General features: G+C 45.2%; 1 protein-coding gene across 2 annotated transcripts in view; it reads left to right on the top strand.

The window, feature by feature from the left end:
* The window catches only part of LOC146789845 (syntaxin-binding protein 4-like), a 1,170,683-nt gene that overhangs the window by 1,111,408 nt on the left and 37,660 nt on the right, over positions 1–21,615 (top strand). For both annotated transcript variants that reach the window (XM_085632209.1, XM_085632208.1), the window contains one exon: positions 3,451–3,511. In XM_085632209.1, coding sequence (XP_085488335.1) covers positions 3,451–3,511 — 61 coding nt within the window. The remainder of the gene's footprint in view (positions 1–3,450; positions 3,512–21,615) is intronic.

Genomic DNA, 21,615 nt, shown 5'->3' with positions numbered 1-21,615 from the left:
TGCCAGTTTCCAGAACACACTTTTTCTGTAAAAGCTTTGTAGCAGCACTGCTTAGTACTAGGGCTGCACCGCCACATAGTTAGACCATCATCATATGTGGGCTGGAAACCTCGGACACCTGCACAACAAACCCTGCTTGCATAGTTGTTGGACCTATAAGTGGTGAAGACTTCATCACAATTAGGCCTGGGCACGAAAATGTCAAAATTTCCGCATTTCGCAGCTTAGCGATAATTTGTTTCTTGCTCGCGCTGTAAAATAATACATTCTCGCGTGCGCGCGATCGCCTTACCTGAATCCCCGCGTTCGCCGACAAGTTTTCCCGATCCGGTCGCGTTCTCCACGAGATGTTGGATTGTTGGTAGCCATTTGCGCTGTCTCGCGACAGTTCGCGCCCGCAGTAACGTCATGCGTCGCGCGATCACGTCTTTCTTCTCGCGATCATGCACCGCGAGACAAGTGAAAACAAGATGGCCGCGCCCGCGAGCAGCCGCATGGGTAAGTTGGCGAGCCGCGAACGGGCGGAAAAAAAACTTCCGCATCTTCGCGATATTTCCGCGTGTTTGCGGAGATTTTTAACATTTTCGCGATAATTTGCGAAAGTGAATTTCGCAAATTCCGCCCACCCCTAATCACAATAGGCAATTGCAATAAAACTGCAATGCCGTCTACAGCCCCTTTAACTGTGCCAGGTCAAATCTTCTGGGATTTTACAGGGAAAAGGACCTTAAAAGCCGAAACATACAGATATTTATGCAGTAAACAACAAAATCCAAATGTTATGCCCCGTTTTTAGGGTAAAACCTTTAGAGATGATGTTCATCACACCTGATAAATTCCGATCTCTTTGGAGTGAGATTTTATCGAGTGCAATAAATATCTCACCCTTTTCCAGGGTACTCGTGATGAGAATCTAAGCATGCAGTAGAATTTTCCAAAAGGACAACAAATAAACAGATAATCTAAACTCAAAGGCATTACAAAGACATTTTCCACAAGCATTTCACCTGGGATATCTTAAGGATGTTTATGGGTTTTACTATGCATTTGATAGACAAGTCCAGGCTAATATATGTAGCACAATACAGTATTAAAACCACAAAACAACTGTCAAGAACAACAATAGTAAGAAGTGAAATACGATTGTTACTTTTGATCATCAATCTCGAACATTACTTTATGGCCCGGAAGGCAGGGACCTTCGTCTATTGTTTAATGGATAGAATGGTGTAGAATCCACTGCAGTGCACTTTAACCAATTGAGCCGAATTTGAAATATGAGCGACAGTTGAAGGAGCTTGGGGTGACCAGAGACACATTGCAATAAGATTGAGGACGAGCAAAGACACTATCAGGAGATTGGCACATGGTCGTGTAGTGCGAGGAGTTTCGGAGACGTGTTTAGGATGAGGAGAGTATGGGTGTGAAGAGCCTGCACTGTCATGGCGGCCTTAAGTCCCCTCAACCATTCCATTCTCACTGGCACCGATGACTGAGTACCCAAAGGTGAATTAGGTCACATTGTGTGCCAAATAAAAATTACACTTTATTACTTTTCGCATGTATACTGGTCCAGATTGTACATCACAAATGTAAATTTGATACTTGTATAGCGCACTACTCACCCGTAAGGGTCTCAAGGCGCTTGTACGAATACCGCTGTGGAACCCATCCTGGCTTTCCCTGTGAGGCGTCCACTCCTGGGCACCCCCAAGGTGGAGGCCAGGCATCCTTAGCGTTGTGGGGGCCGTTGTGGAGATTAAGCAAGCTATTGCCCAGAGTTGCAGAGTGGGACTCCATGATTGGAATAGGCACCGAGGCGAGAATTAACAGGTCCGTGGAATTTTTGAGCCCAAGACCCGCCGAGGCGGGGAATTGAACTCTGGTCCCGGGCTAGACCTCTGCATCAGGGTCTGCCGCTCCAATCATTGAGCCACACTTCTCCACAGAGACCCCTCTAGTCAATAATCGTGTAACAAAACAAATATATACAACGCATTTCTGTTTGCAATCACTTCTTAGTCTTTTGTTTCCTGGCCCACCTGCAGTCACTCCAAATTTCTGATGCCTAAAGCCCTCTAAAGCCTCTTGTTCCCCAGTTCTATGCTATTTCATTACAAGTATTTTAACAACACAACTACAGCACTTTTGGAAATTTCAATCTAAAAGCCCATCTTGCAGTCTGACCGGGTGCGGTAAGAGGTGATAACTTGTAGGTGATATACGTCCTCCAAAGCTTGCGCTGCCCTGGCTCCATGAAATTGTTCTGATTTACAAAAAGTTATCTCTGGAATCATTTGTGTATAAAGTATGTGAAATTTGAGATTCGTGCACCACAACAAATCTAATGGTCTAGCTTATCCTTAGATATTTTTCAATATTTCAAAACATTGGCAAAATGGCAAAATAGACCTTGGATATATTGGATATAGCTGATTTATTACTATAATGTAATCATATTTACATTGTATGGTGGCAAAACTACACTGTATATTGGAGCAGTGACGTGTTAACTGTATAAGTGCAAGAAAGTCAACTAAAATACCTCTAAAATGAGGCAGAAGTAACATTTGGAATACAACAGTGTAAAGAAGTTCTACCAATCTGTGACTAAATATTGTTAACATTTCAAACCTTTATGCTGAATGGGTTGGGCCTTTCTCTGGTGACAACAGTTTGAGGCATTTAAGCCACCTTTCACAACATTGATCTGGAAGAGTGCGGCATTATATAAAAAAATGATATAACTTCCCGGTCATCGGATGGGGTAAAAAAAGGCTAGATCGAAGAGCATGTCTTGAGGGTCCCAGCAGGGGTGGTCCGACAAGGATCCAGGAGATGCGAGAATCCCTTCTGGTCAAAGGTCTTGCGTTGCTCTTAGTTTTCCAACCATGAGACACTGGCACATTTTTAAAAGTCTGGGCAGTGTGTATGGTATCTACTAAACAACACTTCATCAAAACTCTGGGAGAGGATTGTGTTCAATTGAAAGGAAAAATCCAGTCTTCCGGCACACCTGAGGTATATACCGATCTGACCGTGGAAGGTAGAACAACAGCTTTTGGTTTCTGTGAGGCAGGAGATGGCCAAACGTTGCATTCAAAAATACTTTCGCTGCTCAAAAAAGGGTAAATAAAAACAAGAAAATTATGCAGGAATTTATCGATAATTTAAAGAGGAAAAAAGAAAGAGATGTAGCTAGGTACCATATAGGTGCGTGTGACGGTAAGAGTGAAAATCCTGCAAATACCTTGTTCTTTTTTTTGTCATCACTGCGAGGAGGGAGAGGCTAAATTAAGCTGGGACCCAAAAACGCAGAGAGTGAATGAATAAGAAAGGATGAATGGGGAGGTGGAGGAGCATTGAAGAGCTTAAAATTGAAAGATGTCCTAGTCCATTGATGCGTCTACTGTCCTCTGTGTTTGACGCATCTCTGTTTGTTTCCAGCAGATTCGTTACCCAGCTGGGACAATACGCCAGGCAAGGAAGATGGGCCTCTCAGCTCCAGAGAGTGAGTATTGCAGTGAGGGAATACTGAAGGCCTGGACTTCATAAATGTGGGCTCAGCATGCCAGCGGAGCCATATCTGGCGCAAACTGGGGGAAACTGACAAACTATAGACCGGCGCGCTCACAGATTTTATGAAATATAGATACTCATGCTCCATTTTTATAGACAGAGTAGACAGACTGGATACACTGTACCTGATTTGTTGTGTGAATTCTAAAACAATTGTGAATTTATTTCAATGGCTCGATTCATTCTGCAAGTGTAATTTTTGATTGTTTTTGTGAATGAGAGCCACATGTATTGGTGCTTCCTGTTTTCGACTGCAAAATATAATATGGTGACACAAAATTGCCTTTGAGTAACAAACACAATACGGCGAATTCCAATCCAAATCAGACCTTACAGGTTCAGTTCCTGCATACACCCTAGAGGACATCAACAAGTCCTACATGTCAGAGCTGTGACTCTGACACCCAAGTCTATCTAACCTGAAGCAGTCAAAACTGCCGCCAGAAGAGTTTCTGTGCCTTGTTAGGTCACAATCCTGCTCAGCCGTGATCTGAAGATTTATGAGTCAGCTAATAACAGGAATGTTAGCCATAATTGCATAGGCCATCAAGGTCCAGTGTGGACTTATTTTATTTCAGTCAGTCAGAAAACTTTATTTCGGCTTTAGCCATAAAAGTGCATAAAAAGACATAATATTATAGATACAACATTATTCTGATAAAACTCATTCATCATTACATAAGATAAAAACAGATAATAAAATAAGATAAGATAAAGATAATAACATCAGGTTAACCTTAGTGAGGTAACAGTTTTCTTCTACTTAGCCACATTGAGAAAAGAAATTTGGCAATCACAGTAGCATATAGAGGAGAGGTGTCATACTTTAACAACCTGTGAAGTTCCATACAATGTCTAGCCCCTATATTCTTAGCTAGTTGAATTATCCATATTCTACGCGGGGTTATGTATGCCGGGCAGAAAAAAATGACATGTGCCTTAGTTTCTTCAAGAGTACCACAACCAGGGCAGGATTGCCGAACTGAGCCCGGCCACTTGTTTGTTCTCGAGAAGAGCGGGAGGGAGCCATGCCTGAACTGTAGATATAGTTTTTTGGCCATGACTGGATGGATCAGGTCTATTACAGACTCAAATTTATAACTAATTTTGGCCTCTAAAAATGCAGAGGTCAAGTTTGCTGTGGTAGCAGATTGAATAAGGAGGATCAAATTTCTTTCCTCCAGAATTTTTGTCAAGGATCTCTTTGGAAGAGAAGGGCATGCATACTCTGGGGAGTACCAGAGGTCTTCTCTCCCTATCTCCCTTAGTGATTTCTTTATATAGGCTAGCCAAGGGATGGCACCTGCCATTGGGATCGACAAAATGGACTTCAGTTCCTCCTGAAAGTTTATCAATTCAGGGGTACTCCATAGGCGGCGCCAATACATTACTGGTCTAGAGGCAACCATATCCGTGATCTGTTGGATGCCTAAGTCCATCCTTAGTGGCTGCATAGGAGTGCTCGTTGGAAGTGCAAGTATATTTCTAAAAAATTTGTTTTCTGACTTAAGTAAAATCGGGGAGGGAGTGTGGCCCCATAGTTCTGCCCCATAAGCTGCAACACCCCGGGCCTGGGTTTTGTAAATCTCTACAAGTGGGCTGATCAATTTAAGATGGCTGTTTTTGAGCATCTTAGTGATGCCCCCAGTTATTTGGACAAGTTTCAAATTTACTTTAGAGATCTGGGGTCCCCAGGTCATTTTATTATTGAGGGTCAAACCCAGATAGTCAAATGTGGTGACCCGTTCTAATGGCTGGCCGTCCAATTTAGGGGTAGGGTGGTTGGTAGTGTCTGCATGGAACACCATATATTTAGTTTTGCTTACATTAATGACTAAGTTCCTTTTCCTGCAAAAGGTTGCAAAGCCGTCCAGGACTCTTCCCATCCCCATAGGAGTCCTGGAGAGAAGCAAGGTGTCATCTGCAAACATTAATGCAGGAATTTTCCTACCCGCCAGCTTGGGGGCGTCTATGTCTCTTAGGGTCAGAATGTCCTCAACGAGCCCATTTAGAAATAAAGCAAAGAGGGTTGGGGCTAAGACACACCCCTGCCTGACTCCCTTTTCTACCCCAAATGGGTGCGTAAGTTCACCCTTTAATCCGAACCTGACCCTGGCAAAAGTGTCTTTGTGGAGTCGCTCTAATAGGTCGCAAAGATAAAGGGGTACTCCCATCTCCTTTAGTAGCTCCCAAAGCTGACTTCGGTCCACCATATCGAAGGCAGACTTTAAATCAACAAACGTGAGATAAAGACTGCCCCCTTCTAGGATGATGGTTTTCCAGTGGATCAATTGCAGCCTAAACAATTGGTCCACAGTTGACATCTTGGCTATGAAGCCCACCTGTAGGGGAGTTAAAATGTTGGAATCCACCATCCAGGTCTGGAGTCTCCCTAGAAGAATGCGAGCAAAAATCTTCTGAGCTACATCGATGAGGCTAATAGGCCTATAATTAGCCAGATCGAGTGGGGAGCCCTTTTTATAGATTGGTATTATCTCGGCTCCGGCCCATGTAGAAGGTAATGGCATTCCACCTAGGATAGCGTTATAAAGGCCATAGAGATATGGGACCCAAATATCAGGCTCGCTTTTAAAAAGGTCTCCTGGGATCTTGTCTAAGCCGGGGGCTTTATTAGGCAATACTTTGCTAAGAGCCACTCTAATCTCGCTGAAGGTGCACATCTCTGCCGTCCCCAGAGTAGTAAGTGGGCTGGCATAGGGGGAAGGGGGGTGTTTGTTTGCTGCTGATACGTTAGAAGCGTATAGATCTTTAAAATGGCTACGCCAAATTTCTTCCCCAAGGTTGGGTTGGAGTGCTTGGTTGGGGGCTGATGATCCTGTCTTAGCTAGATTCCAGAAGGATTTAAGGTCCCTATTCTTTAATGCAAAAGAAATCTCCTCCCATCTAGTAATTTCCCAGTCTTTCTTCGCATCGTGGAGGATTTTCTTAAAGGAGGCCCTGGCTTCCTTAATTTCTAGCGTATTGCCATTCTTGAGAGTTGTCAAGAGCAATAACTTTGCTTCCCTACAGGATTTATTGAACCAAGGGAACTTCCCCCTAGTTGGCGCTATCTTAGTCCTAATAACTCGACTAAAGTGGGTCCCAAGGATGGCACAAAGTTCAGTATGGGTGGATCCAATTAGTTCAGTATTTGCATTGCCCTCAGGTATATTAGATTCTCCCATAGTTTTCTCTAGGAGAGGATAGATCTCAGAATACATTGCACTGAGATCACTTTCAGATTGGACAATCTTCTCCCATCTGATTCTCCGTGCCCCATCAGTAGTGGTCAGCGGTGGAGCGATAGGTGAGTTATTGGCAATAGTAAGAGAAGTGGTAAAACCCTCCATGGTTACAACTATGGGATTGTGGTCACTTTCGTAACGTTTAATGACTTCAAAATTTGAAGTCTTTGACCATAGTCCCATACTTACCATAATGTAATCAATAATGGAGGATTGCCCATTTCTTTCAAAAGTTGGGTTGCCTGGGCTATCTAGGGGGAACCTACCATTACATGCTCGTACTGAAAAGGCGAGAGTAATTTGTGTGAGTTGAAGGACCAGTGGCATCCAGGCCTTTGTGGGATAAGTATTGGGTGGTGGTATATCCCATACTTGATCCTCCTCCTGTGATACTGGCATGGTTAGGCCATTCAATGGTTCATGGTGGCAATTGAAATCTCCACCAATTATAAGATGCTCAGGGTTAGTAATCGTACTCAAAAAGGCCTCTAGGCTGACCAGAGTGGGGGACAATTGACCGTAGCTCACTGGGCGGGAGTATATATTTATCAGGTTCAGCTTGCACCTACCCTGAGAGGACATGTCTAGGCACATAATATCTGGAGAGTCAGTACGTATTTTTTTAAAGTCATATCCCAGGTGTGTTCGGACCCAAATGAGCATCCCTCCCGACGGTCTACCCTTTTTTGACTTTGCTGCGGGTTCCCAGAAGGTAGCGAACCCTACACGATGGCAGGGCCTCAGTGCCCAAGTCTCCTGTAATAGGCAGATATCATATCCATCAATGAATTCCCCCCAATCGGGGAGTTCAAGCAGGCGTGTCAAACCTGCCACATTCCAGGATAGAATATTCAACCCGGCAACCTGGTTAGTAATAGGGTTACCGTAAAGGGTCGTACATGAGGTTGAGGTGATACCCAAAGGGATAACTAAACTATCTCTAGTAATAACTCTTGGTCTGGGAGAGTCTGTGGGAGAAAGAGAGGGAAGGTTGTTGATAACATGGGTAGGGGAGCACAACACAGCTGGCTTAGGAGAGATTGAATCCGTTGAGCTCACCATAGATCGATTTTTTGGCCCTATTGCAGATTGACCGTCCTCGTAGTCGGTCGAGGTCAAGGTGGGAGAGATGCCCTGGCCATCAACCTTTCCCATATTAGGCTTATGTTCCCCTAATCTTTGATAATCCAAAGTTGGGGAGGGGGGTCTTAAAGATTTTCCCCCCGAGCTTAGGACATAACCACCATCCGAGAGTTCCCTATTAACATAACCCTGTGGTGCCAAGGGATATGGGGGAATGACCAGACTCGGGGTAAACTCCATTAATGGTGTCACAACAGGCCCTTGAGGGAGACTAGGCTTCAGTCAGTCTATACAGTCCAAGGGACTGAACCTGTTGAAACAGGGAATGTTATATTGTAGCATGTGTGTCTCTGCATCTTGGTTTCTGATTTGGCCAAAGCTCATTCTCTCTCTACCTAGTTGCACGTTGGCTATGTCCCTCCCATGGATATATGATCCTAGGGGATAGACTTATTTTATTTAAAGAGAAGAAACGACCGTACTTAATACTTGATCTGGAGCCTTTCTTTTAGATAAAGACAAATGAAATCCCTCCATCTGAACAGGGCTCAAATAATGATGACACTGGTGTAGCCCAATATACAGGGTGAATCTTTAAGCATTATAGGAGATTAGGAAGGACAGAATTTAGAGAAAAGGGCAGTCTTGAGAAGAAATGTCAATGGAAGCATAGAGGCCTCGAGCCTTGAGACTCATGAAAAAAATATCAGAGGTTAGCCCCTTTACTTAAACACTCCCACTCATAATTTGCAAAGTATAAGGAGGGGAGTGAAGAAGATCTTTTGTTAAATATCTATGAGAATATTCACTTTGATCGTACCTGATTTTGCTTTTAAGTTAGCATGGAGCAGTTTTGTAGAGACAAAGGGACATATTTACAAGGGGCTATCCACACCAGAACGTCACTTTTTTTAATGTTCTGGTGGCGATAACCAAGGCAGCATTAAGCCCATTAATGTGGCTTAACGGTGCCTTGTAAATAATGCCCCTATTCGCGCAGCACTTAGTGTGAAAGGGGCGAACAATGGATATTGCAGTGGGCGTTCTGCCGCAGCACACATTGCTTTTTGACGCTGCCCCTAATTTACAAGGCTGGTGTAAATGTGGGACAGCACCAAAAATAATACCAAGGAAAACCTGTTCTTACACTGCCGCAACGAGGAGAAATTATTAATTTCTCCTCCTTTTTGCTGTTTCTACCGGGGATATTTACAAAATGTTGGAGCGCAGTGTTACTCCAAAATTTGAAATGCTGCGCAGCGACATTTTTTAAATGCAGGGATGCATCATATTTACAATAATAAGGTACACCCTTGCATTTCCCCTACTGCTGGCACAAACTAAGCTGCCTAGCACCAGCGCTGGCACCCTTGTGCCATGTTGCGAGGGTGCCTGGGTTGCAGCACTCATAGAAAGAGCAAATCATCATTAGTGATTGTTCATGTTCAGGAAGGTGTCTCTTCCTGCACATAAACAATCATTAAATAATGACGAGTTGCCACTTCTACATGTGCTGCATTTTGCAGCACACGTAGAAGTTACAAATCACCATTAGTGATTGTTTATGTGAAGAAAGGGACACCTTCCTGCACATGAAGAATCATTCTTTGCAATGCAGGTACTCTTGCACAATGATGCAAGGGTGCCTAGCAATGGCGCTAGGCAGCTAAATGTAGTGCCAGCGCTAGGGGAAATGCAGGGGTGCGCCATATTATTGTAAATACTTTGCATCCCTGAGATTTCTGAATGTCGGGGCCCGGCATTACCAATTGTGGCGTAACACCGCGCTCCACCATTCTGTTGTGAATATTCCCCAAAGTCTATTCTTTACTCTGAACCAGTGAAGGTTCCCCTGGCTTCAGAATCATGATTATATTTTGAAATACTGGGCTTGTATTGAGGCAAATGTTTCACAATATAAGGCACACGCAATGTATCATAAAAAATGTGTAGTTATTTTCAGGTGCCTTGACCTCTTCTCAGAACTTTAGCCAACACTTGTTTGTCGTATGGGGGTTGTCCCCCATAAAAGAATGAAAGAAATAGCTACAGTTGCTAACTTGATTGTAATACAAATTAAAACAGAGCGGTTCATAGCCACTTTCATAATAACAGTTGTGCATAATATCACCCCAAATTGTGAGTATAACACCCTAGTTGGGCAGCTTGTTTGCTTCACTCTTTGTGGGAACCCATGCGTAAAATCTTATTGTGTATAGACTGTGCAATACTTTATTATATTTAAATGGAAAGGAGGGGATAGAGAGAGAGAAAAAAAATAAGTGAATGAACAGTCTGCCTATTTTGTACCATGCATATAGTACATGAAATGTAATTAGCAAATATGGGATTATCCCTATATGTCATAATCATATGAGTGTGTCACATGTGCACTCTAATTTCTGTGGTTTGTCTTTATATATTGGTCATCATCAATAAATCTTTATTCGGCTTACACAGCCATAAAAGAGTACAAAAAAGGCATTCAGTGCAGCATTGATTTCCAGCCTAGGACAAATGAGCATACAATAACGTCAAATACTTTACTTAAATGCATTTGCTGGGTCAAACATGATGGCTTCAAATGCCAACATACAATAATTATTTCATAATCTGTTTATTGAAATTATTCTCTGAGAGTGAGATAATAAGCATTACATAGGCAACAACATTCATAAGAAAATTCAGCCCGGAGTTACAGTTCTCACATGAAGGTTACAGCTTTTCCACAAGATCCGGGGCGAATAAACTTTGTAAGAAAAAGCAATGTCATCAGAACATGTTGCTTCCCACTCAATGTTTCTGAGCATCAGTCTACCCTCCCAAGAGAGTAACATAGAAAGGAAACCTAAACATACCTAAAAAAACGAACGTAACTATGATGTGGTGCAAATTAAGATAAGGTGAGCATGAGGATTGGGTTACTGGGGCCCCTGCTCAGGTGTTTGTGCCCCGGTAGCTGTAGTGTTATTAGATGTGGAATAGGTTGAGGGCCCTTAGCCGTGGAGCACAGGCTACCAAAGGGAGCCCTTCCGATAAGTAGCTCACTAGCGGAGACCAAATATAGTTGAAGCTTTTCCTAGTGTCATCCACCATGTCAGCCATGCGCTCCAACGCCAAAGTCCTCCTTAATCTCGCGTGCCATTGGGTTAAAGATGGGGCCTCTTGTTTTTTCCACGCAGCGTCAACTGCCATCTTGGTTGCCCCCAAACAAACCCACAGAACAGATTTGTCACTCTGTGTTTGGCGTTTCAAATTTGGGTCTCTAACCCCCAACAACACATGTTCCATAGAGCTGAGAATAGGATACACTAGGATAAGCTTAATCTGGGATAGAATTTCCTTCCAGAAAGGCTGTATAGAGCGGCAGTCCCACCATATATGTCGGAAGTCACCTAACAAACCACAACCCCTCCAACATCTGTCCGACGAGTGGGAAAAAATCTTGTGAAGTTTCTTAGGGTATAGGTACGAATCATACATGATTTTATAGTGTGCTTCCCTGAGGTACATTGAGCGGTTGAATTTCGCTATATCCCTACCTAAATGTTCCCAGTGTTTATCCTCTAAGGGAATAGCCAAGAGCGCGTCCCAAAAGTGTCTAAAACGCGGGGTCGATCTGGGGCTCGATGCTTGTATAAGAGCATATAAGAAAGACTTATAACCCTTGGAATTGGACCCAGACTGAGCAAACTTCTCGATAGGGAGCAACTCCCTGGTGGTGGCCAGCCGCACCAGGGGCTGCTGCATCCAGTGTTTCAGCTGTAAGTAGTGGTATTCTTCCTTAGCAGTCACTCTCCTCTGTCAAGCAGGTGAGATATCCTGTGACAGCCTCCCACCCTCCAGGCCTCAAAGGAACCTTCTTGTAGCGCAGGGGGACTGCAGCGTTAAAATGTATGGGCGTGTAGGGAGAGGGGAAGGTCGTTAGGTGCAGTCTCTTATCAAGTATATCCCAAACCTTTAGGGTGGTGGATGTAGGGATGCTAATGTAAGCGTTGAGTGGTCTGTCCTGCTTTGGCTTCCATAGAAGATCCCAGATGGTGCGCCCTGTTATCTGTCTGTCTATATGAAGCCAATGCTTCTCTGAAGCCTGCATCGACCATTCTGTGATTACCGGCAATTGCGCCACTCTGCAATAGGACTGGAAGTCCGGTAACGCTAATCCGCCCTCCCTGCGTGGTCTTATGAGCAGGTTATAGGGAAGTTGTGCCCTCTTTCCCTGCCAAATAAATTTGATAATCATGTGTCGTAGCTCCCTATACAGACCTCCCTCCACTGGAATAGGTAGCCCCTGAAAGAGGTATAGCAGTCGTGGGAGAACATTCATCTTGATGGCATTAATCCTGCCCAACCAGGTGATGTATGCCACACTCCATGTGCCCAGATCAGTCTTCAGTTGCAGAAGAAGTGGGGGAAGTTAGCCTTATAGAGATCCTGTATACGAGGGGTGAGCTTAACGCCTAGATAGGTGATCTCTTTAGTAGTGCATAGAAAAGGTGACGCCCCTTCTACCCTTTGCCACTCTTCTTTTAATATTGTTAGATTCAGTAAGAAGGATTTGGCCAAATTAATCTTAAACCTCGCCACCCTCTCAAATGTCATTAGCTCGCCGTGGATGGCCGGTAGAGAGACAAGAGGATCGGAGACTGGGAGAAGCACGTCATCGGAAAATAGCGAAATCTTATGGTCATCTGTACCAAAACGTATCCCCGAATATCTGGGTTTCCTCTGATCCTATGAGCAAGGGGTTCTATGCTCAAGGCGAAAAAGAGGGGGGATAAGGGGCAGCCCTGTCTCGTCCCGCGAGCAAGCCAAAGGGGGAAGAAGCAACTCCATTAACAAGGACCCGAGAGCTGGGAGAGTGATAATTGGCGCGAATCATCCCTATGAAGGTCTTGTTGAAGCCAAAGCGCTGGAGCACTCTAAACGAAAAAGTCCAATCCACGCGATCAAATGCTTTCTCCGCATCTAGCCAGAGAAGCGCAGCTGGAATGTTTTTCTTGCGGGCCTTTTCAGTGATATGGATGATGCGTCGCAGGTTATCATGGGTCTGTCGTCCCTTAATAAATCCGGATTGGTCCGGATCTATAAGACCGGGAAGAATTGCTTCGAGATGAGTGGCCAGGACTTTAGAGTAGATTTTAGCATCTAGGTTCAGGAGAGCAATTGGGCGGTAAGAAGAGCAAGCTGTGGGATCCTTAACAGGCTTAGGAATCACTGCCACTATCGCTTTGCCCATGGAGGGAGTGACTCGTTGCGTAGAGGCTATGATGTTAAATAGAATAGTTAAAAAGGGTACGAGCTCCGGCGCAAAGGTACAATAGAAGTGACAGAGAAGCCATCCGACCTAGAAGCTTTCTGGAGTTTAAGGGAGTCAATCGCCTTCTGTACTTCCTCAGTGGATATGGGTTTTGCCAAATCTTCATTAGATTTAGCCCCTACTTGAGGGAGGTCTATGGAATCAGATAACCCGATTAATCATAGACCCTCGGGAGTTCTGAAGTGTAAAGAGTTCTGTAGAATTTCTCAAAGGCCTGCGCTTTACCCTCCTCAGTCTTGTGGGAAATGCCCTCCTCGTCCACAATAAGTTTGATATACTCTCTTTCCTGTTTAGCTCGCAATTGATGTGCCAATAAGGACCCCACTTTGTTCCCGCCCTCAAATCCCCTAGTTTGCAGACGTAAGATGGTTTTTTCCACCCTATTAGTATAGATAGCCTGTAGTTTTCCCTTTAGGGCCGTGACTTTATGCAATGTCTGAGCAGAGGGGCTGGCCTTATGGGCTTGCTCTGCAGACACTGAGTCTTGATCTAACCGGAGACGTTCCTCGCGTTGCTGAGATCTTAATGTAGTAGCCAACTCAATGCACTTACCCTGGACGACTGCTTTGAGGGCGTCCCAGGTAGTTGCATAGGAAGTAGCCTCAGGGTAATTTTGCTCAAGGAATTCCTTAATGGTCTTCCTGAGGTCGTCGCTTAGAAGTCTATCCCTGCAGAGGAAATTGGGGAAATACCATCTTGCATGTTTTGGGCGTGGGTTCGGCCAAGTGATCGACATCTCGAGGAGGACATGATCCGATAGGCAAATCGGGTGAAACTGAGTTTGTAGCACCGAAGGGAGCAGGGATTGGCATATGAAAATGTGATCAATACGGGAGTAAGTTCTGTGGGAGTGAGAGAAGAACGAGTAGTCACGTAGCATGGGATTAGCATCTCTCCATATATCCACCAACCACAAGAGCTGAAGTTGTGACCTGAGCGCCTCACCTACTGTCCCTCCCGCTGCTCTATGCGAATGTGTCGTGTCCATGTCTTGATCCCAGACTAGATTGAAATCTCCCAAGAGCAGAATGTCCCCCTGAGCAAAATCTTCCAGAGTCATAAGGAAGGAGAGAATGAAGTCCTGTTGGCCTGTGTTAGGTGTGTAAAGTTCTGCAAACGTGCATTTGCGGCCTCTAAGGTCCCCCCGGACCATAAGGAACCTATCGCTTTTGTACGTTTTGGTGTCCTGCTCTTGGAAGGGGACCCCTGAATGGAACAACAGCGCCACCCCATTTTGTTTCGAGGAATGTGAAGACCTAAATATAAGGGGATAAGCTTTATGGCGTAGCCGGTGGTCTTCGGACTTCTTGAGGTGCGTCTCTTGAACTACAGCCACAATAACATTGTGATCTAGCAGGTATTTCCAAAGCGCTGGCGCTTGTTAAGGGAATTCAAGCACTGAGCGATCCAAGTGATGGTTCTAACCGCCATGGTCTTTTAGAAAGGAGTGTCACCCTCCCAGCGAGGGACTCTGCCTAAAAACTACTGTTGAACCACCCCCAATTTTCCCCGCCCAAAATTAATAGAAAAAAGGGCACCATGACATCGAACTGAATAACTGAACCAGAACAAAGACTTAAAATGAGAGTGTAGGATCCCCCTCCTGGAGGCGGATCCCTGTACCAAAATACAATCGAGGAACGTCACCATTTCCGTTCCCCCAGACCTTATTGTATCAGAAATCAAGGCATATGCTGCATGAGATTTACATCTAGATAACAATTAACATTTAGATTGAGACCCTCAGAATAGGCAAGTTGTTAGAGGGACCCCATTTGCAACCCAGATGTCCAGGAGAATGCAAGTCATTTGCAACCACTGCCCTCCATCCGGAACTCCCTTACCACAGTGGAGATAGAGTAGTCCCCATGTCCTCACACAGCAGGTATATTGTTCTCACAAGACGCCCCAGCCAAGCGCTGAGTTCAAGGCATCATGTAGCGCCTAGGCTCCTGGGCCCATCCTAAGGACGGAATTTGCAAGACCTCCGCTCCATCCATCTCTCCATATCTGCGGCATGGTGCCCCCTAGGGAGGAGAAGAGGAAGGGGGCAGAGCCCCGTCAGTTTTCCTGAAGATTCCGGTCAGAGGGACCCTCGGTCGATTGCACTCCTACTGGGACGAAGTGAACATTCTCTCGGGTCCAGTGATCAAAAGGATCAGTCCGGCGATTTCGTATTTCTCCTGTTCACTCTTCGCCATTGTCCTCCATTGTGCCATTCAGGGTGTTTTCTCGCATCCATGTCCGAGAGGCCGTAGGGAGCTCTAGACCTAGCAGATCTGCGGCCTCCGATAATTTCACAAAGTGATGCTGCTTGTTGTGCCATTGGAAAGCGATACCAAAGGGGTACGTCCATCGGTATCTGACTTTCTTCTCCCGCAGATGTTCGGTGATTGGGTGAAACTGCTGGCGTCGTAGAAGTGTGGCTTGAGCTACGTCTTGGTAGAGCGTGCATGAGGCATTTTGGAAGGTGATCGTGTCGGAAACCTTTGCCTTCTGAAGGACCATTTCTTTGATCTTAAAGGAGCTGAACTTTGCCAGGACGTCCCGTGGGCGGCGGTTCTCTCCTGGTAGTCGCGGTCCGACTCTGTACAATCTCCCCAAGCAAACTTGGGGGCCGTCCTCCCCTAGAGTTGAGGAGAAGAGGCCCACCATGAACGCCTCCGGGTCTGGACCCTCACAATCCTCCATCAGACCTCGGATTCGTATGTTGTCGTGGCGGGACCGATTTTAAAGGTCTTCGCACTTGAGTAGTGTTTCCTGCAGCTGTCCACGTAGTTCAGCGGTTCTGTCTTCCAGGGACTTAATCTTGTCAGTCACCTCCTGATGTTTCAAGATCAAGGGTACGCGTACCCACTGAGTCGACATCCGCCTGTATAGAAACCAGTTTCTCTCTCTTCTGCTGGTCGTGGCGTCGTCTCTACTTCTATCGCTCCTGTTCCAGCAGACGCAAAATAATTGGAGACCTTGTTGTTGGGGGTCTTTTTGGGTGGCATATGGGTAGTCAGTACCTGGTCAGCACCCGGCCGCCTCCTCACTCATGTAGAACTGGTGTGTATCGGGCATCAGCATGTGGGGGCCCAGCTGCATTGCTCTGTCGCTCCAGAGGCCACCATCACTTTCACCTCCAAGCACCTGGGCAGACTAGACCATTCCGGGCTCCCAGACGGGCGTCGCACGTAGAGCAGCGTGGAAAGCCAGAAAACAAGGTGGTGTTGTTGAAGTGCTGCCGGACAACTAAGGTCTCTAGTGCTCCCCTGTGGCAGTGCCAAATCCCTCCGCACCAGCGTCTCGTGATGGGTGTGTATTCATAAAAGGGACCCCCTTGGCGGCCATGTTAGGGTCAGGCTTTGATCTAAGTACAGTATTTCACAGGAAATCTCGGCCCCGGTGCTTCCATAGGTTGCAGCAAAATAAAAGTCACCAGAGGCTCATGCGCCCGCCAAGCTATCACTGCAGCAGTCGGAGAGGGACCCGAAGCAGATTCCCGTCCCTTACCAGTTGTTCTTCAGTGAAACGTCCTCAAGGTAGTATGGGCACCTCTCAGTATAGGGGGAAGGCCGCCAGACTCACGGCCTCACTCCCTGGTGGGTCGCAACTGCTCTGTGTCCGCAGTCCCCCATTTTGCAATCCGCCGAGTCCGTGCATGGACAGCTCCGTGCCATTGTCCGTAACCCCTCGGGTGGCGGAAAGGGAGCCGCTCCGTTAAGGTGAGCTTCCCAGTGGGCAGAATCTCCGAAGGCCCAGAGACAGCCCAGAGGAAGGGGGCGTGAGGACTCAGCTACTTAATAGCTCAGAGCCCAGCACTCGGGTGGCAGCCATTTTCTCCACATTACCACAGCACCTCCCTCTGTTCAGCGGAGCGCCACTACCTCTGCGCCGGAATACCCGAGTCTGCAAAACCGCTCCCGGTCGTCACCACATCCTCTACTGCGCCGGGCTGCACTCGTAGTGCCTAGAAAGGTGCCTTATGTCCTAGGTGCAGCAGGGCCTGGGAAGGAGCCAATCGGAGTCACGTCCGATCGGCCATGTTGGTAGGCCACTCCCAACATACAATAATTAAACAGACACTTAAAAACATCACGAAGCGAAAATATGAGCCATGTCAATTCCTAAGTTAAGGTGCTTTTCTAGTGGCCTTTATAGCAGCTGAATAGACCTCCAAAAGTTTCAAGTTGATTAAAATCCATGACCTTCAAAAGTGGATATTACTTAAAATTCAATAAAAACAACCCAGTATCAATTCATAACAGCATTAGGATTTATAAAAACATTATCACAGCATATAAACAGTTCTGAACAATATGTTAAAGTCAATTCATAAAATACCAGGGACACGCGGCTCTTTAAATACGGTAGTTACGGTGAGACAACTCAGAGAATTCTTACCATAACGTTTCCTAATAGCCAAATATACTTTTATATAATTGGCTACTGCAATACAAACATAAGGGGTAGCCAGTGAGTGCAAGAATTTAAATCCATCAACATATGTACAAGGGCGAATTTTCTTTAACAGTGGGATTAAAAATGTACTCCTTGCCATTTTATATAAAGAGGATAATAAGATTAAGTGCTTTGGCTTGTAAGATATCACATGGACAAGGTGAGAGATCATTCACGGAACCACTCTGGTGTGGAAACTCCAGCAAAAAAAGCATAGTACCTAACCGAAATGTAGTTAAATAAAATCTAATCTTGCAGATTAGTGGTGACTGTTAAAAAATATTGCAGTGGGGCAGGGGACAAGTGTATGGGACCGATCTCACCTTGGTGAGGATAACACATGTTTCCCCTTGAATGTAATGCCTCATTGATCATGACTTTGGCGTTCAGTGGGATGCTTTCAGGACTATCATAGAAATGCCCCAATCCTATTTCATAATCTTTATCTTTCACGAAACGAAGCCATGGATTTTTTTATAGAGTTGGCCAAGTTTTGACAATCTTTCATTATTTCTCATGAGAATGTTAGTTCTTCAGATAGTCAAATTTTTGCCCATAGGAGTAGAGAGGCACAAGATATGGGATCCTCTATATTCTCTAATCCCAGTTCATCATGACATAGACGGTTAGGGGCACTATTAGGTGTCATAATAAGCCTTTTAGTGAATTTATTTTCCACTATTTGTAGCTGGCAGGTATTGTGATGCCCCCACACCCCTGCGCACTATGTTGCAATCAAAAGGCATTTAGATTTGTAAAGGGTGTTTATTTCCCTAACAGATTTATGACCTAAGTTGCATGCAACGCAAAATAGCCCATCCACAGCCCTAGTTGTATGTTGGGCTCTTGCTGTCACAAGTGGGTCCCAACTTAGCTTATTGTTAAATAAGTTCCCCAGGTACATAAAATTCTCAGCCTTTTCTATTCTCTTGTCCTGTGCTACGATAATCTTAGTTTTTGTACTCTTTGGACCGCATACGATTTAGTAAAATTTACTTTAGGGTCAAGTGACAAAATAAAATCAATAAAAGTAGCCTGGGAATTCTGAAGGCCATTCGTTGTTGTGGTCATTAGCATAGTGTCATCAGCGTAAGATAGCAAGGCGACAGATTTGCTGTCAATTTTGGGAAAATCAAGTTTCCTACCTAATGGGGAAGCCTCCAGATCGTTTGTGTATATTAAAAACAGAAAAGGGGCTAAGATGCACCCTTGACGAACACCCTCTGTTGAAGCTATTTGCTCAGTTGTTTCCCCTTGAGTGCCGTATCTTGTGGAGACTGAAGTATTAAAATGTAGCATACGGATGAGCGACACCAATGCTTGTTCCACACTCAAACTTTCCAGCATATCTCATAGTTTCTCCCGGTTAACAGTGTCAAAGGCACTAGACAAATTCATGAAGACCAGGTGCTTCGAGCCTTTCCTGGCCTTCATGTATTTGTTGATAATTAAGGACAAATTAAGGCATTGCTCGGTTGTGCCAAGCCCCCTCCTGAAACCATATTGCTTATTGGATATCACTCCTGTGGTGGTTGCCCAGGTCTCCAAATGGGTGAGGAGAACTCTACCCAATACCTTAGCTGTGGTATCAATAAGAAATTGACCTGTAACAAGCTGGGTCACTTCTATTACCCTTTTTAAAAATTGGGACCACTATTGCCTCCTTCCAAGGATGCGGGCATTGGGCCAGTAATGACTGCCTTAAATGCATTAGTCAACAGGGGTGCCTACAGTTTGGATTATTTTTAAAAAGGTCAAGGGACGACCCCATCAGGACTTTATGCTTTCAGACGGGACCCCTAGGCTAATGGCTCCTCAACCTCAGTTACTGTAATAGATAAACTAAGTTATGTAGCTGCAAATACATCTACGGGAAAATCCCTTATGTATTCCTCAACCGTTTTATTTTGGGGGTTAAAGATGCCAAAAAAGTTGGCCTCTCAAACGTCTCCCAGGATCAATGAATCCATCTACCTAGCTTCTTCAGTAAATAATGGGTGAATTAAAATTTCCCCAAATTGTTTTGTGTCTCTTAGGGCTCCTCCTCTCTCTAGGTCTTCCCATGCTAGATTTCTCAGTTCTGTTTTTCTACCCTCAATTATTGTTTTATATCTTTGCCTTGCTGCTTTAACTAGATCTCTGTTACGGGGAATAACATGAAGCGCCCTTTTTAAATCTTTATGGGCCCCAGAACAAAAGGAATTAAACCACTGGGCCTCCTGGGGTTCCCCATGCTTAGGACTCCTCGTCAGCCTCATGGCTACTTCAGCGCATAGTGACCCAAACTCCCGAACAACATCCTCTGGAGGAGAGTCTGACTTCAAACATCTCATAATTAAGTGGGAGTAGCCTTTGATAATATCTCCCTCAAATTTGAGGGGATCTATCTTACCCAAATTATGTCTGACTCCCTTGTTCTGGTAGTAAATGATCGGGCGATCATCGTGCTCCCCCCACCTGGGTCTTTAACTTAAGGGAGTCGGGGGTTATGATCACTCTGACAGTAAGGTTCTACCACAAAGTCAAGAATGAGCTTAAAGAAATGTTTATATATTTGCATTAAATCGATGGAACTAGCCCTGCTACAGCCAACATAAGTGGGACGCTGCAGTGAAAGATTCTTGGCCCAACAATTTATAAGGCCTAAATCATTCCCTATTAGAACATAATTTAGGGCTTCTCTCTGGGATGAGTGAATAAAATGGGGCTGACCCTCTGTGTCTTCCAGCCCACACACACGTTATGAGCTGTGCTTACAAATTGTACAGTAAAAATCCCCTACCCAGATTGTTACCTGCCTGTTCTGCGCCCCGCTCCTCAGCTATGTCTTAAGGATAAGCTAGCAGTCAATCGAAATCAGCAAGGCCTGATAGAGTTTCACAGCGATTGGGGTGGGTGAACGACAATTTCTGTGGAAAAGCATAAGTGCTTAGGCCTAGGGTAGGGGCCTTTGGCTCTGGATGTTGCCCCTGTTGGGTGGGTAGAAAAAGCCCAACGGGTGAACCCTTATGGGGTCATTCTCCGCTGCTGCGTCATTAAGGCGCTTCAAAAGGAAATGCACATACCCTGGGTCCCCAAAATTAAGAACCACACAATCTCCCTTAGCTGATTTTGTTGTGCGGCCCACCCAGCTCATTCACCTGGCCATGATGATATTATCTATCAGATTTACCTGGGGCGATATTTTACTGCAACACCATTGAGCTGATTTATTAATGAGGCTTTGGCAGTTTTCTTGGCAGCCTGGTGGGAGATAGGGGACTCCAGTGGGTACCAAGGTATAGGGGTGCAATCTGGTGGTAAGTTCAGTGTAGCTTTTTCACCCTCCCTATTTGGAGATGTATTTTGTGGGCACTCTAAATTTGGGTTGTGAAGTGGATGTTGCTGACTGGGCCCAATTGGCAGATCATGATAGCAAAAAGTTTGGTCTCCTCGCCTAACCGTGCGATTTTGCCTTGGGGGTACTGTTACCCAGGGAGATCCCTCGCTAGTGTTCACAGGGCGATCTATAGGTGGGCCACACAGGAGGCTTCCTCCAGGGGGTGTAAGGACATTGTATTTATCATAGGGCATTCCTGTCATTTGGTAAGGCTGCTGTGCTACTCTGCTTAATAGCCTCAAACTTCTGTGGGGCCTGTGCAAGTGACTTATTTAATTCTCAAAGCACAAGGGCAAGCTGATTGTCAATACAATCTAGACGATCCACAATAGGGGCAATGCCTCAGTTATTAACTTACTGATTTTAATTAAAGGAATGTCCATCCCAACTGTGTTGGGCCTTTTACCCGGGTCCCTTCTGGTCCTACTCCCTGTTGCTGGGTCTTGACTGGTTTTTTTTTTGTCACAGGTAAATAGTCCTTTGGTTTACATCCTAGCCCGACCGCCTCGATTCTCTTCCTATTCCCCCCTATTACTTGTGGAGTACAATTCTCCTCTAGAATG

Source organism: Triturus cristatus, chromosome 10 (assembly GCF_964204655.1).
Source record: "Triturus cristatus chromosome 10, aTriCri1.1, whole genome shotgun sequence".
In the NCBI taxonomy this organism is placed as follows: Eukaryota; Metazoa; Chordata; class Amphibia; order Caudata; family Salamandridae; genus Triturus; species Triturus cristatus.
The sequence above is the reverse complement of the archived record's forward strand: the minus strand, read 5'-3'. Positions and strand labels throughout refer to the sequence as shown.